The sequence below is a fragment of the Phyllobates terribilis genome, unplaced genomic scaffold (genome assembly GCF_046119375.1).
Source record: "Phyllobates terribilis strain yellow unplaced genomic scaffold, ASM4611937v1 Scaffold_116__1_contigs__length_5312468, whole genome shotgun sequence".
In the NCBI taxonomy this organism is placed as follows: domain Eukaryota; kingdom Metazoa; phylum Chordata; class Amphibia; order Anura; family Dendrobatidae; genus Phyllobates; species Phyllobates terribilis.
Genome location: NW_027362876.1, coordinates 3,309,162 through 3,326,655, shown reverse-complemented (window position 1 = coordinate 3,326,655; position 17,494 = coordinate 3,309,162). Strand labels below are relative to the sequence as shown.

Here is a 17,494-nt window from a genome sequence, read left to right as displayed (position 1 = left end):
TCGAATACTGTAAACTTTTAAACAAGCCCGATCAAGTGCATATTTGGCGGTGGCCGCTAGTACTGCCTGGCTGTGGCCTATACGGACAGCCGGTGAGACTTGCACCCTCTTTACATAGAGAGCGGCCTGTAAGATTTGCACCTTGAACGAGTCGGCTTCTGCGGACATGAGACAGAAAGCATCCTTACTTCTCGATAACTTCACCTTAAGGTCAAGCCCGTCCAATATAAGCTTCGGTTTGTTAGAAAAATTAACACTTCCTTACTCTAGGTAAGGACACGGTGAAGAGAGAAGAAAAGCAATCTTGAGTTGTGTGGATAAAACAAAAGCTTATTTAATGTTCATTCACAAGTGATTACAAAAACGGAAAAAATAGTTCATAGCACACAAAGAGGTATAAGGTTAAAAAGAGATAGGAAACAATTATAAGTTCTTACATATCCAGTCTTAGAAGCATGAGATGATCCGTGGTGGAGATTCTCAAGGTATGAGATATCTACTCTCCATACAACTGCCTCTCCTTATATACCATCTTGCCTCATGGACATACATTGAAGACTATTTTTACAGTTTCATAACCCAATATGGCGACTTGCTAATATATTCGTAGCGTCTCCATATTAAGGCAAACCTAGTAATGGAATATGTATTTTGACTACGTGCACAATTACCTCATGTTGGCATATGGCTAATGACCTTTAAAAGGATCATTAGTTATCTCCAAATAACCCATATTGACTTATTATGTATTTTTTATCATAAGAGATTAATATTTTACAGTCCCCCCTGATTATGATTTAAGAAATATCATAATCAATCCTAAACTCATTCTCTCACCATTCGTATCACATTCATTCTTTATTCTGAAAACCTTGTATCAACTCCTGTACTGAATGTCATCTGAGTTCCCAAAAGCTTCTGAATGAAAAATTAAAAATAAAAATTCACTCAAAAAGTAATATTTTTTTCTTTTTAGCATTTCTCTTAAAATATCATCCTCCTTTTTCATTTCTGTCATTATTTTTTTATATATTTTCTTAATTCTACACGTTATTAAAATCTGATAAATGATATACAGCAAGATCAAAATAAATATGATTATGATTGGATTTGTTAATACATTTCATGCTGCCATTTTTGCTGAAGACTGTGACCAACTAGTTACTGATCTTCCTAGATTTCTCCTCCAAGATGAGCCTGACATACTTGTCCATTCATGTTCAATATCATTTAAACGACCTTGTTCATGTCTGAATACAATTTCAGCTTCTTTTAGTTGTTTTGTTAACAAACCTTTGTCTTTCTTTATCTCATTTGTCCACATATCCCAAGGGAAATTCTTTATTTGGGACAAACTGAACTATATCGGAAGGATTTTCAGATTTCTTGTCCCTATTGATGTAATATTAATACTTCCTTCCTTCTTGTAGATAGTTTTCACACTTCCCTCCATACAATATAAACCTATTGTCAGATTTTCAGCATGTACACAAGATGAGAAGAATGCAGAAACAACTTCTTTTTTGGACATAACTAGTAAACAAATTTTGTTCGATCCTATTGGAGTCACCAAGTCATGTATCGTGTGCACATTCTCAACTCTGGCATGACATGAGGTATGATTATGGAAACACGAGTTATAAATGACTTTATCCTGTCCAGGTAGACACATTACCTTAGAAACTAAATGTAAGCATGAAGAAATGTCTAATTGTTCAGTGTTTGTACCATCAAATGCTAAATCTGTGTCCTGTAATAGATAATATAGTAATTGTGTATTACTAACAGGAATGCCCAGACAGTAATAGGAACCATGGTTTCTTCTCTTCCCGATATTGGGATTAGCCATATTCCTATACAAATGTTCTGTTCACATCCTAACCACTTATTTACCCACAAATCTGTGTGATCTAAAATTATCTTCTGCAGGCAAATTTCTCATTATTCCTAAAGGTGTAATTCCACTTTGCAATGCTTGTGCAATCATTTTCAGATTGGTGGAGTATTCAATCTGAATTTCTAGACATGCTCTGGCTGTTCACTTTCTATTAGAGCTAAAGTAGTAACTTGTAGATGTGACACCGAAGATCCCAACACAGCAGCAGTGTTCAAAACCATCTTCTCAAGGAGTTGATTCAAACTTTTCTGAATTTTTACCCCTTTACCTCCAATATACCCAATATTTTCCAAATCTGATTTAAGTGTATGTATGTCCATAGTGTTAATTAAACTTCCCACTGTTCCTAATCCCCCCAAAATGCCTTCTAATAGCCCCCTCTTACTTCTAACCGGTGTTGAAGTTCTTCTCCCAAACCATTGTTCTATTCCCATCTCCATGTTGATGAGATGTGATTGACATTGGGGATATCTGGATGAGATTTTGCAACTAGACATGTTAAAAGTCCAGACAATAGTCATCAACACTCCCATCTCTTAATAGAGGTTTAGATTGGAATTGATTGATTTGGAAAGGAGTAGATGGTTGAAACCTTGTCTGTGTACATACATTATCTACTGCTGACAAAAAATTTACATCTTTACATTGTTTATAATTATTTTTAGTTAAAACACAACATTGGTAAAGTCCTGAATCCCTAGATCGATTATCTAGAGAAAAATCAAAATTCTTATGCAACCATCTCACATTCCCGTATTGACTTCTATGTATAACATTTGTTGGACCATTTGAAAAACTTCCCAAAAATAATTTGTTTCTGGTCCAAGTTAACAAAGACTCGGGAGGTAACTCTAACCTTGTGTTGAATTTCAATTCAAGAGGAGCCATATTTTCTTGACTATGTACTGCTTGTGGTGCAACCCTTACTTCTGGAGCGATCATATTTGTTACTGATTCTCTGGAAGTTCCATGTTTTTACCCAATCTTCATCTCCTTCTGTAATAGAAAGTAATGAAGGATAAAAAAATTTCCCCAAAACTTGTGTCTTTAACACAATCTCTGTTTCGGATGTTCTAAATGTCCCTTTTGCAAGCATATCATTAGTAATATCACCTGACCACACAGCTTTCTCTTTACCTCTTATCTCTATATTCCATTATAGCACATCTGTAGGATTACATTCCCATATGCCTGTCATGTCATGTGATACATAATGTATCTAATAATGTATCTAATCTCCTTGTAATTGTGTAAATTTAGACTTAGGTCCTATGGCAGCATGTAATATTAAGTGTCGTTTATGAAGTGTAGCTCAATTCAGCATTTTACACCATAACCCATGCAAATGTTTCCAGTAATATCTACTGAATCGTCCGGTTTGTCTTCATCTATTAGATTTTGTAGACTTGATCCTCTTGGTTTTCGTGCATGTAAAGTTCCTTTGATATGTCCATTCACTTCACTAGTATTTGTTCCATGATATAAAATGTCTTCTGCGTAGATCACAATTGAAATAGTACAAAGTAGCAGAAATGTAGTTCCATCAAATAGTAGCTTTTCCTGGGAAACTTTTCTTGAAGGATTGGTGTTGAATCCCTTCCATCAAGGACATGGTATTCCGTATTCCAGCTCTTATTGGAATCCATTTCTTCCTAAAAGAAATGCAGTATCATTATTTTGCAATACACAATTTGCATTGATCAACATGTACCCACAATTTTTGTTGTCTGCGGATATTTTTAACCATGTTGGATGCTGGTCGCACTAGGATCATAACTTGTCCCATGGTGTCGATTATTTCAAAGGGACCTTCCCAGTTACTTTCCTAAGGTCCACTCTTCCTGAAAGTTTTAATCATGACTAGAGCCCCTTTTTTGAATTTGGATTCATATGGTGGCTTCATCCTCTGCATTCATGTGGAAGAATGGTTTTCAAGTTTTCCTGCAACAATTGCAACCATTTGGACCTTGCAACAGCATCTTTTTGAGATGTGGACAAAAATGGTTCATGTGGGAAAATCAATGGCATTTTCCTTCCTGTCAATAGTTCAAAAGGAGTAAACTGAGTTGTGTAGGAAGTTGTTCCTCTAACACTCAACAGTACAAAAGGTACTACATCCACCCAAGTATCACCTTTGTCCAATAACATTTTAGCAATTCTGGATTTTATTGTCTTATTCATCCTTTCCACAATACCAGCAGACTGTGGATGGTAAGGTACATGAAACTGTTGTTGTACCCCTAGAATAGTACAAACTGCTCGCATGATTTTTCCTGTGAAGTGACTTCCTCGATCAGAGGTAATCATTCTTGGGATCCCCCAAGTACAAAAGACACGATTAACTAATGCTCTAGCTGTAGACAAAGCATCATCTTTCCTGACAGGTAAAATTTCAACCCATTTAGAAAAAACATCTACTACAACCAATGCATACCTGAGACCATTTTTACCCGATGGTAATGGACCAATGTACTCGATTTGTAACCATGGACCGTCTGCAGGTGCGGTTCACAGTAGTGGTGGTTTCTGTCCTTTTGGACAAAGTTGCATCTTTTTCTTGTTCTTCCGCAAAAGAAGGGATATGCGTGTCTGTTCTTTGAACTGCTGAAACCTTCGAGAGGTTCAGGTTCAAACATTTCTTCTCCTGTCAGGGCTGACTCTTTGGCTAACATATCTGCAGTTGCATTTCCAACAGATCAGACTTCATCAGACTTTTTATGGGCAGGAACTTTGACAATAGCAAAACCATTAGGGGTTTTTGAAGCTATCTCAAAAATAGTTTTCAGTGTGTCACTATGTGCAAGAGTCTTGTTAGAAGAATCTACATAGCCTCTTTTTTCCCAAACTGGCAGGTAATCTGTCAATGATCTCACAACATAGGAGCTGTCACTGTAGATTACAATGGGACACTGATCGTCAGCCTCATTCAGCTGTAGCACCATTTTTACTGCTTCTAGTTCTGCCCTCTGGGCTGAAAAAATGATTCGGTAACTTGTGTTTTACCACCTGTCCTCATGTGGGATAAAAAATGTCATATCTTGTATAATAGTGCCCATCTGAATAGAATCTGGAACCATCTACAAAGACTGCTTCATCTGTTACCTCTGCCTACCGTCTGAAAAGTGATGGAATCGGATCTTGAAAAGACTGGAGACAATCATGAGTTTGCCCTTCATATTGCATCAACTGACGAAGAACTTTGGCTTTATAATCTACCTCAATTTGATTGGGAGACAATGACAGTAACCAATGGGCAAATCTCTGATGTGACACACCTGAGATATTTTTCTCAAAGAGAAGTTTTAGTGTAGAATGAGGAGTTTGCAGAATGATTTTGTTGAAACCAACAAAGTGTTCAGTTGCTTTGACGGCAAAGTAGACGCCTACGAAGTGTCTGGCACAAGTTCAAAACCTCTTTCAACTGGTGAGAGAAGCTTAGAAAAATAGCCCAAAATTCTCCACTCTTCTGCCTGCAATTGTAACAGAACAGCAGACACCGCTGTCTCTGATGTGCGAACTTGCGAAGCAAATGGAGCTGAAGGATCTACTGTGGACAAAGCAGGTGCATTCTGTAAATTCATTTTCAATTGTTCAAATGAGGTTTGTTGTTCAACACCCCAGGGACCAAAGTAATCATTATTTTTGCCTTTTAAAAGATCATAAAAAGGCCTGGTCTTATCAGCAAAATCCTCAATGAAATCCCTTGAATAGTTTACAAGACCAAAAAAATGTCGCAATGCCTTGTGTGTGGTTGGGATTGGGAGAGAAGTGATTGCCTCTATTCTTTCCTGCAATGGCTGTCTTTTTCCTGGACTCAACAATACTCCCAGAAACCTGACCTCAGTCTGCATCAATTTGACCTTTTTAGTGTTAAATTTCAACCCTGCGTCATACAACAGTTCAAACAATTCTGTCAAAAGAGAAACACATGACTCCTTATCCTCAGTAGACAACACAATATCATCCACATATAGCAGTATGTAATCAGGCCTAGAAAATCTGGATAATACCTTCACCAATGCCTGATGAAAAACACTAGGTGACAAATGTGCTCCTAGAGGTAACCTGCAAAACAGATATTGCTCATCCAAGAAAGTGAATGCAAACTTGTACTGACAACTCTTTTCAAGAGGTATACTGAAAAAAATGTTACTAATGTCTAGTACAGAGAAATATTTTGCCTTTGCATTTAGCCTTGCCATCATGTCATAAGTATTGGCAACAATGGATGCAACATTGGGAGTATGTTTATTAAGCATCCGCAAATCCAATATGATTCGATATCTACCATCAGATTTCAATACACACCATAAAGGATTGTTACTTACAGAGTTAGCCTTAGGTATGACACCTTGAGCTAACAATTCCTGTACGATCTTAGACATAGAACCAATTGAATCTGGAGGCAATTTATACTGACGCTGTGGAGGAGGATCACGTCCTTCTACATTCACAATTACATCCTTCATTGTACCCACCTTATTCCTGAACTGAGCCTAAAGAGAAGGAAAACATTGTACAATTTCAGTCTGTACTTCATCACCGCCAGTTTCAGGCTATAAATTATCTGATGACACAAAACATCATTCAAGCAAATACTTCCAACATGGCTATATTCACTAGGGTCAATGACTACAGGTTTACGTCCAGTAGAATCTTTCCAGATCACTTGATTCCCTAGATCAATTACCCATCCTAATCTCTGCATAAAATCTGTGCCAAGTATATTCTCAGAATCACAACAATACCAAGTGTCAATTTCTGTTTTGTTTATTTCCAACATAACATTGGGAACGAGCTTTGCGTTTGTTTTTCCTTTTCCGCTGAATCCGATAATATTACAACTTGAAGATTCTGGTTTTACCATCAAATCAAGGTTAGTAACACTTAATTGTGCCCCTGTGCCATATGTGAGGGTAACCAAACTCTGAATGTCTTGTTTTTTTGTTCATCATTAAGATTGAATTTATTTATTTGTATTAGATTCAAAAATGTCTGCATTATCAAAAGCATCCATCTTCTCATTGTACTTTGGAATGTCTTTTACAATTTTCATTAATTGATCGTGTATTTTAAGACTGATTCGTGCTGCTCTGTCATGTAATTTTTTCCTTTGTAATTCATTTCCCTGTAAACCTTCTACTGAAATATCTCGATCTTGTGTGTCTGGTACAAATGATGTGGAGGCATTATCTTCACTTTTACTATTGGATCTTGTATGAACAGAAACCTTTTTTATGTCTTGGTGTAATTTGGACAATAACTCTGTCCGAGTATCAATTTGATCCTCCAATTGTTCAATATGTTCTGCCAAAATCAAACAATTTAGACAATCAAAGTAATCCCCGTCAGTGTCCTGTGTGTCAGTATGACTGGTCTCTTGTATGTCCACCTGTTTGTCAGAATGACTGATGTCCTGTGTGATAATGCATGCTTTCTATGTGTCAGTTTTTTCAAAAACCAAATTATTGTACACACGGACCATTTGCATCACATTTTGAAGCCTTCTCTGTAACTTTTTTTTACAGAAAAAAAACTTTTATCAGTACTAAGATTCTCTGCTTCACATTGGCTATACAAATAGACCATAATTGTGCATCTGTATGGCTATGAACAAACTTAAATTGTATGTTACTTTTCTTAGAATAGTCATGAATAAAATCCATTTCTCACCTATTGAATGGCTTTTTCTCTCCTGGATTGATCCAACAGTCAATGGATGGTTCTTTGTGGCTTTTCTGTGTTCCGCAGATCTCAACGTGGTTGTATGCTTTGGAGACAAACTCCTCACCGTCCTGTAGATTCCGTCTGATCCTTGTGAATATGTGGAATTCCTGAGACTTGTACAACATATACAGTACAGACCAAAAGTTTGGACACACCTTCTCATTTAAAGATTTTTCTGTATTTTCATAACTATAAAAATTGTACATTCACACTGAAGGCATCAAAACTATGAATTAACACATGTGGAATTATATACTTAACAAAAAAGTGTGAAACAACTGAAAATATGTCTTATATTCTAGGTTCTTCAAAGTAGCCACCTTTTGCTTTGATGACTGCTTTGCACACTCTTGGCATTCTCTTGATGAGCTTCAAGAGGTAGTCACCGGAAATGGTTTTCACTTCACAGGTGTGTCCTGTCAGGTTTAATAAGTGGGATTTATTGCCTTATAAATGGGGTTGGGACCATCAGTTGTGTTGTACAGAAGTCAGGTTGATACAGAGCTGATAGTCCTACTGAATAGACTGTTAGAATTTGTATTATGGCAAGAAAAAAGCAGCTAAGTAAAGAAAAACTAGTGGCCATCATTACTTTAAGAAATGAAGGTCAGTCAGTGCAAAAAATTGGGAAAACTTTGAAAGTGTCCACAAATGCAGTTGCAAAAACCATCAAGCGCTACAAAGAAACTGGCTCACATGAGGACCGCCCCAGGAAAGGAAGACCAAGAGTCACCTCTGCTTCTGAGGATAAGTTTATCCGAGTCACCAGCCTCAGAAATCGCAGGTTAACAGCAGCTCAGATTAGAGACCAGGTCAATGCCACACAGAGTTCTTGCAGCAGACAAATCTCTTCAACAACTGTTAAGAGGAGACTTTGTGCAGCAGGCCTTCATGGTAAAATAGCTGCTAGGAAACCACTGTTAAGGACAGGCAACAAGCAGAAGAGACTTGTTTGGGCTAAAGAACACAAGGAATGGACATTAGACCAGTGGAAATCTGTGCTTTGGTCTAATGAGTCCAAATTTGAGATCTTTTGTTCCAACCACTGTGTCTTTGTGCGACGCAGAAAAGGTGAACAGATGGACTCTACATGCCTGGTTCCCACCATGAAGCATGGAGGAGGAGGTGTGATGGTGTTGGGGTGCTTTGCTGGTGACACTGTTGGGAATTTATTCAAAATTGAAGGCATACTGAACCAGCATGGCTACCACAGCATCTTGCAGCGGCATGCTATTCCATCCAGTTTGCGTTTAGTTGGACCATCATTTATTTTTCAACAGGACAATGACCCCAAACACACCTTCAGGCTGTGTAAGGGCTATTTGACCAAGAAGGAGAGTGATGGGGTGCTACGCCAGATGACCTGGCCTCCACAGTCACCAGACTGAACCCGATCGAGATGGTTTGGGGTGAGCTGGATCACAGAGTGAAGGCAAAAGGGCCAACAAGTGCTAAGCATCTCTGGGAACTCCTTCAAGATTGTTGGAAGACCATTTCCGGTGACTACCTCTTGAAGCTCATCAAGAGAATGCCAAGAGTGTGCAAAGCAGTCATCAAAGCAAAAGGTGGCTACTTTGAAGAACCTAGAATATAAGACATTTCAGTTGTTTCACACTTTTTTGTTAAGTATATAATTCCACTTGTGTTAATTCATAGTTTTGATGCCTTCAGTGTGAATGTACAATTTTCATAGTCATGAAAATACAAAAAAATCTTTAAATGAGAAGGTGTGTCCAAACTTTTGGTCTGTACTGTATTTTTAGCACAAACTCTCCTCCCTTTTGTGCAAGGAGAAGGATTCCACACAAAAATAGCACAAAAAAATGTCAGAACTGGCTGTGGCTCGTCATTAATGTTAATTTTTCTAACACTTCCTTACTTTAGGTAAGGGCAGGGTGAAGATGGAAGAAAAGCAATCTTGAGTTGTGTGGATAAAACAAAAGCTTAACTCAATGTTCATTCAAAAGTGATTACAAAAATGGAAAAAAAAATAGTTCATAGCACACAAAACAACAATTATAAGTTCTTACATATCCAGTCTTAGAAGCATGAGATGATCCGTGGTGGAGATTCTCAAGGTATGAGATATCTACTCTCCATACAACTGCCTCTGCTTATATACCATCTTGCCCCATAGACATACATTGAAGATTATTTTTACAGTTTCATAACCCAATATAGCGACTTGCTGATATATTAGTAGCTTCTCCATATTAAGGCAAACCTAGTAATGGAATATGTATTTTGACTACGTGCACAGTTACCTCATGTTAGCATATTTTAAACATATTTAAAAGGATCATTAGTTATCTCCAAATAACCCATTTTGACAAGGGCCCTATAGGTTTGACGTATAGAACAGGTGTCTCTGCCAAGATCTTCAAAATAACTCAGTCTTTCTCTGAAAATATTTAAAACTAAACATGATTCGGACCAAAGCTTCAAAGTTTATTATGTATTTTTTTATCATAAGAGATTAATATTTTACAGTATGTCACTGGAGCCTGTTGCTCATAAGACTTAACTTGCACTGGCTGTGCGGCTTCTTATTAAATGCTACTTTTCTACCGTTTATGAGGACTCTTGTCAAGTGTGTTTGGTCAGCAAGTGAAACAACCTACGTGTCTGTGCCAGAGGGTCAATACCCCTGTGTGCCTGAGAGAAGCTGCAGCACATGGTCTATGCTCGCCCTGAATAACGGTTCCCCCAGGATTCCAAAGAATTCATCAAACCTGTCTTGCCCTATCTGAACCTAGCGGCGTGTGTGTAACACCATGACATACATATATACATATATTATATTATATATATATATATATATATATATATATATATATATATATATATATATATATATATATATATATATATATATATATATATATATATATATATATAATATATGCAAAAAAATGAAGACAGTCCTCTTTGAAAAAATCGATTTATTAGCCTATAAGGGCTGATGCAACGTTTCGGCTCCAAATGTGAGCCTTTCTCAAGCAGTGACAAAGTGTAGATGCCAGGTTTTTATACATATAGATAATCATAAATTTATCATATATCATTAAACTATGGATACAGTGCTGTGCCAAATAATTTAGATCCATGCATTTCACATATACATACAGGTGCTTCTCACAAAATTAGAATATCATCAAAAAGTTAATTTATTTCAGTTCTTCAATACAAAAAGTGAAACTCATTATATAGAATCATTACAAACAGAGTGATCTGTATCAAGTGTTTATTTCTGTTAAGGTTGAGGATTATGGCTTACAGCCAATGAAAACACATTAATTACAGTTTCCTCTTTTATTATGTATAATGCCGTCCCTTACTACATAAAATCCTCTCTATTTATGTATGGTGCCGTCCTTTATTATGTAGCGTCCTCTGTTATTTGGGGCGCTGACAATTATTACATATCATCTATCTCACCATCCCTTACATTGAATATTCTCATTATTTTTGTTATTCACAGCGCCCTCTCTATTACATAGTGTCCTCTTTTGTTAGCTATAAAATGACTGAGTTGAAATGAGTTAAATTCCCTAGACACACACAGGCCTGATTACTGCCACAACTGTTCTAAATCAAGAAATCGCTTAAATAGGACCAGCCTGACAATGTGAAGTGGACTAAAAGATCCTCAAAAGCTATACATCATGCTGCAACCTAAAGAAATTCAAGAACAAATGAGAAACAAAGTAAATGAGATCTATCAGTCTGGAAAAGGTTATAAAGCCATTTCTAAAGCTTTGGGATTCTAGCGAGCCACAGTGAGAGCCATTATCCACAAATGGCAAAAACATGGAACAGTATGAACCTTCCCAAGAGTGGTTGGCCGACCAAAATTACCCCAAGAGCACAGCGACGACTCATCCAAGAGGTCACAAAAGACCCCACAACAACATCTAAAGATCTGCAGGCCCCACTTGCCTCAGTTAAGGACTTGCTGCGGTAAATGGAACCATGAATTCTGCTGTTTACTAAAAAATCCTAAAGGAGAATGTCCGGCCATCTCTTAGTGACCTCAAGCTGAAGCGCGCTTTGATTACACAGCAGGGCAATGATCCAAAAACACACAAGCAAGTCTACCTCTGAATGGTTTAAGAAAAACAAAATTAAGACTTTGGAGTGGCCTAGTCAAATTACTGACCTCAATCACATTGAGTGCAGTGGCATGACCTTAAAAAGGCGATTCATGCTCGGAAACCCTCCAATGTGGCTGTAACATACCTGGCAGCGTGCTTGCATAGTGCACCATCTCTCACTATGCAAGATCGCAATCTTAACCTTCAGTCCAGTCTGCTAGTCTTGCTCCTGTTCATACTGTGTGCTTGCCTCTGGTCTGACTGCTTAGGGCAGCGGCCCGGTTACTTCCTGTTTCTTATAGCTGCTGTGGGCATACTCCTAATGCGTCCCCAGCCTATTGCTGTGAGTCACTGGATATTTAAACCCACTCCACCCTGTAGGAGAGGCCTGAGCAACACTAATTTCAGTGTGCTCCTACTCTGAAGTCGCCAGGTCCTGTTCTGTTTCTTGCCTGTCCCGCCATTCTGGGGGCTGTATTCTCAGACCTGTTATCTGTGTCTTCTAACCTGTTTCCGCCTTTCTGGGGGCCGGATACTCAGACTCGCTCCTGTATCTCGTTGCAGTGTCAGTTCCTGTCTGAACACTCTCCTAGCCTGTTTGTCTGCCATTCTGGGGACCGTATACCCAGACTCACTCCTGTATCTTGTTGCAGTGTCAGTTCCTGTCTGAACACTCTCCTAGCCTGTTTGTCTCTATGTCCATATCTTCCCTTTTCCTGCAGTGTCTGAACCTGCACCTAACTCCAACTCATTGTCTCTGTACTTCTGTTTGTGAGTTTAGAGTCCACTCGCTACTTCATTGCAAGTACCTTGTGTGTTTCTGGTTCTGCTTGTCCCTTCCATTCTGTTCCATGTGAACAGAGCTCTTTCCTCTCTGCTCTGACTTGCTCACCACTCCGGTGGTTTCTCTCTGCCCTGCCTTGCTCACCGCTCCGGCGGTTTCTCTCTGCCCTGCCTTGCTCACTGCTCCGGCGGCTTCGCCCTGCTCTGCCTTGCTCACCGCTCCGGCGGTTCCTCTCTGCTCTGCCTTGCTCACCGCTCCGGCGGTTCCTCTCTGCTCTGCCTTGCCCACCACTCCGGCAGTTTCGCCCTGCTCAGCCTTGTCCACCACACCTGCGGTTTCGCCCTGCTCTGCTTGCTCAACCCTCCGGCGGTACCTCTCGGTTCTGCCTTGCTCACCGCTCCGGCAGTACCTCTCCGCTCAGCCTTGCCCACCGCTCCAGTGGTTACTCTCTGCTCTGCTTGTCTACCGCATCTGCGGTTCTGTTCCTGAATCCCAGTCTGTACTGGACCCTATCCAGCCTGCGCTCCAACCTGCTAGTGCCTCCCTGTCTGCACTCCAGCCGTGCTTGCCAGTACCCCCCTGTCTGCATACCAGTCGTGCTTACCAGTACCCACCTGTCTGAATACCAGTCGTGCCTGCCAATACCCACCTGAGCCAGCCTAACCTGCCTGTTCCTGCATTCCCTGGTGTGGATCAACAGCCGTGTCCGGGGTCTGACCTAGGAGTAGCACCTGGTCCCTCTGCACGGTTCCTCCTTGGTGCACAAAGTCGACTGAGCCGCCGTGCGACCTTGGTCGGATCGGGTTGATACTTAGTTATGCCCCTTCAAGCACTCCCCGGTTCATGGTACAGTGGGATCACTAATCACGCACACGCCAGCCAGTCCGGGCATGCGCATAACAGTGGCTGAATTACAACAATTTTGCAAATATAAGTGGGCCAAATTCCTCCAGATAGTTGTAAAAGACTCATTGCCCGTTATCGCAAACACTTGATTGCAGTTGTTACTGCTAAGGGTGGACCAACCAGTTATTGTGTTTAGGGGACAATCAATAATAAAGATATTCATTTAAAAACTGCATTTTGTATTTACTTATTTTTTACTTACAGTAAATTTACATTTGCTTTGTGATCTGAAACACTTAAGTGTGACAAACATGCAAAAGAATTAGAAATCATGAAGGGGCAAACACTTTTTACCCCACTCTATGGCTGAATTCTGTCACTTGTCATATGTTTTTTTGTCCTGAGGACGAAGTATGGTACTTCGTAATGCATAGACAGTAAAAAAACGCATAATATTCTAGTGTGGACCTGGATTTACTTTTATCTACCAGCAGTGCAGATTTTCCACTTTTCTTTACTTTCCACATACTACTGGTTTGGGAGACCAAATGCACGTCAGCAACTACCGAAGTCATAACAACAGTCGGTATTGTAGAGCTTTGGGAAGCACTCATAGTACTAGAAAACTGACCCTGCAGCTGGGACTGTGAAGATCCTAGCTTCTGGTATTTCCTGGCCAGTTCCTGAACCATCTGTGTCATATTTTACACCTGATCACAGAGTGCACCAACTGGATCCATTGGTGCGGGAAAAAAGTATAGGTCATGCGTAATGTGGCGCTAGTCACAACTCATGGACAGGCTGTGAAGCAGGGTAGTCAAAAGTTCTGGGGTCAGATAGCAAGAGAACACATAGAAAACTAAAGTTAAAAGACAAAGCCGAAGTCAAGTCATGATCTGAGGTCAGAATACCAGGAAGATAGCTGATCAGGGCAAAGGGGCTAGACAAATGGATGGTCAGGACAAGGTCCAAAGTCAGACAGCAAAGGATTAACAGAGCACAAAAATACAAAGCACACTACTGAGCAGATGCTACATCTGGAAGAAGTTTGAGACTGACAGCTCAGCTAAGTAACTGGGTAATCACCTAGAATAGGAAACACCTGAAAGAAGCTCAGCACTAGTGTTGAGCGAATTTGTTGAGCATTTCAAATTCGTGTTCGTGGTTTCGGCTCGTTCGCGCCAAAAAAATCGGCATCCCTGATTTACCACACTGTCACACAGATAACATCAGCGTGGCAATTCAGGGATGTTCGTGGGTGGAGCCGATTTTTTTGGGTGCAATCCAGCCAGAACCCTGAACACAAACCCGAATTTGAAATGCCAAACAAATTCGCTCAACACTACTCGGCACCGACAGCTCAGCTTACAACTGCACCAGATTGAACAACTGAGCTGTCAATCACAGCGTTCAAGACACACTGAGCGTAGGAATTTTGACACTCTGATGTTTATTAAGCAGAAGTTTATTAAGATTTCATTTCCATGTAAAACATTTCCCACATTAAGAACATGAAAAAGGCTTCTCCTCTGTGTGATTACTCTGGTGACTAAGAAGAGATGATTTCTTCACAAAGCATTTTCCACATTCTGAACAGGAAAAAGGCTTCTCCCCTGTGTGAGTTCTCTGGTGTCTAACAAGAGATGATTGCTGGTTAAAACATTTTCCACATTCTGAACAGGAAAAAGGCTTTTCCCCTGTGTGAGTTCTTTGGTGTATAATAAGATTCAGTTTATAGTTAAAACATTTCCCACACTCTGAACAGGAAAAAGGCTTCTCCCCTGTGTGAATTTTCTGGTGTGTAACAAGATTAGATTTCTGGTTAAAACATTTCCCACATTCTGAACATGAAAAAGGTTTCTCCCCTGTGTGGGTTCTCTGGTGCTTAACAAAATCTGATTTATTGTTAAAACATTTCACACATTCTGAACATGAAAAAGGCTTCTCCCCTGTGTGAGTTCTTTGGTGCATAATAAGATTTAGTTTATGGTTAAAACATTTCCCACATTCTGAACAGGAAAAAGGTTTCTCCCCTGTGTGAGTTCTCTGGTGTCTAACAAGAGATGATTTCGTGTTAAAACTTTTCTCACACATGAAACAAGAAAATCTATTCTCTGCTATGTGTATTTTTTGATGTTTAAGAGTAGACTTTTCGCGGGAAAAGCTATTTCCATATTCTGAAAGTGAAAATGGCTTCGTTGGAACAATTTTTTTTTTAATGCTTATTTTGTGACTTTGATTTTCCTTAGTAGTTGGTAATGAATCAGAAGATAGGACCTGTTTCATAGGATCAGATGACAGATCTTTCCTGTGAAGGGATGATGGTATATTTGGAGTAATGTCATTCACTTCAATTGCATCCTGTGGGATCTCAAGATCATCTGATTTAAAAATTGAAGATGTCAGCTGTCCCTCTGATCTCCTGGTACAGTCACCTGTTAAGAATAAAGCCAATTATTATTTTTGAATAAAATATCCTTGAGTTTTATATTTTTGAGCATTTCTACTTAAACTGTAAAAATAAGAAGTTATGTAAAAAAAATTGAATTATTCACCAAGACAATGACAGTTCACACTCTAATAAAAAACCTCATTGGATGATTCAGTAGAGCGTGGTGTCCAACTGTTTGTTCATTATTCCCCCAAAAATATGGAATAAAAAGCCACCAAACAATGATATGTAGGCAAAAATAATACCAATAAAAACTTCTACTCATCTCACAAAAAAACAAGTCCCCACTCAGGTCCATCATCTGTCAGTGGAAAAACAGAGGATTCCACATTATTAGTGGCTCAAAGACTCTAGAAATGCAACATGGCTTCCATAAACCAATCCAGCAATATCCACTCTCCCAAAGTCAGATCTCCCCCTCGCTTCTGAGCCTTGCAGTGTGCACAAACCACATTTAGCATCCATGTATTTGGCATTACTATAGTGAGAAGAACTCACTTAATTTACGGTGTGTGTCTCCTGGAGCACAATCTGGGCACTATGTGTTGGGTAATAAAATGGCAAATGTACAAGATTCATTCTCCAACATCCACTGCGTCCTAATTTCCGGAAAGCGCCTGTGGAGTCAAAATAGTCCCTACTCCTATAGATTAAATTCACTGACGGGTTATAATCTCCAAAATGGAGTCGCTTTACGGGGATTTCTACTGCTCTGGTTTTCTGTTATTTTGTCATATTAAGGCTTCTGACAAAGTTGTGTCCGATTGTTTTCTGGGATCGGCTCCTGTGACGTCTGCTTCTGTCACCAATAGTGGTAGAAAACGCAGCACAACTGGACCAGGGTGCACGAGTAGGGTCCAAAACCGTATATAGTATAAAAGAAACCTCGGTACTCAGGTAATGGATTTTAGCAAATTAAATTTTAATTGCAGTCCACAGCAAAAATAACGTTTCGGTCTATACGACCTTCATCAGTGTACCACTTGCTGGGAATGAAATAGAGAAGGAGGGTGAGGACGCAGTGTCTCAGGCACGTGATTCCTTGGGACCAGAAGATAAGGAGAAATGACAGACAAGACCGCGGTATCCACTGCTGGTGTCTGGCGTGCACTAATGAAGGTCGAATAGCCCAAAACGTTATTTTTGCTAAAATCCATTATCTGAGTGCCGAGGTTTCTCTTATGCTTCTGTCCCTAAGTGCCGCCTCATCCAATCTGCAGGCGGCGCTGGTGATGGAGGATACATCAGAATTAGAAGCTCTGGGCGGCGCAGGCTTTGTCCAGCCACTAAGATTAGGGTGCCTGGGACCAGTAGTACCATCCAGTCTGGCAGTATGGGTGTGTGTGCTGTCCAGCTGGAGTAATCTGCTTCCTGCTTCAGCCAATTAGAAAGCACCGCACCCTACTAAAGCTGGAAGCATATTGCCGGAAGCTGCCAGATACAGCCTTGTTCTCCTCTGGTTCAGTCCTCTGTGCTCAGCTCCCGGCTTGTGTATTTGTGTCCTGTTGTGATCCCGGCCCGTTTACTGACTACTCTTGTGTCTTCTGATTTTGTAGAAGTCCAGATTTATGTAGAGGGGTTAAAGGGTGATGGGCAAAACTGTGACTATAGACAATAACATCTCCTGAAATGATCAAACTTAACAGTCTTCTTCAGTAAAAAATAAGTAACTAGTGGTGAAACCTCTCTGGGGT

The 17,494-nt window shown here is 39.8% G+C and overlaps 1 protein-coding gene across 1 annotated transcript in view; it reads right to left on the bottom strand.

Annotated features, from left to right (window-relative positions):
- Window positions 1-14,851: 14,851 nt before the first annotated feature.
- LOC141201456 (uncharacterized) overlaps window positions 14,852-17,494 on the bottom strand; it is a 29,567-nt gene continuing 26,924 nt past the window's right edge. The window contains exon 13 of the mRNA XM_073663447.1: window positions 14,852-15,783. Within this exon, the coding sequence (XP_073519548.1) occupies window positions 14,852-15,783 (932 nt within the window). The remainder of the gene's footprint in view (window positions 15,784-17,494) is intronic.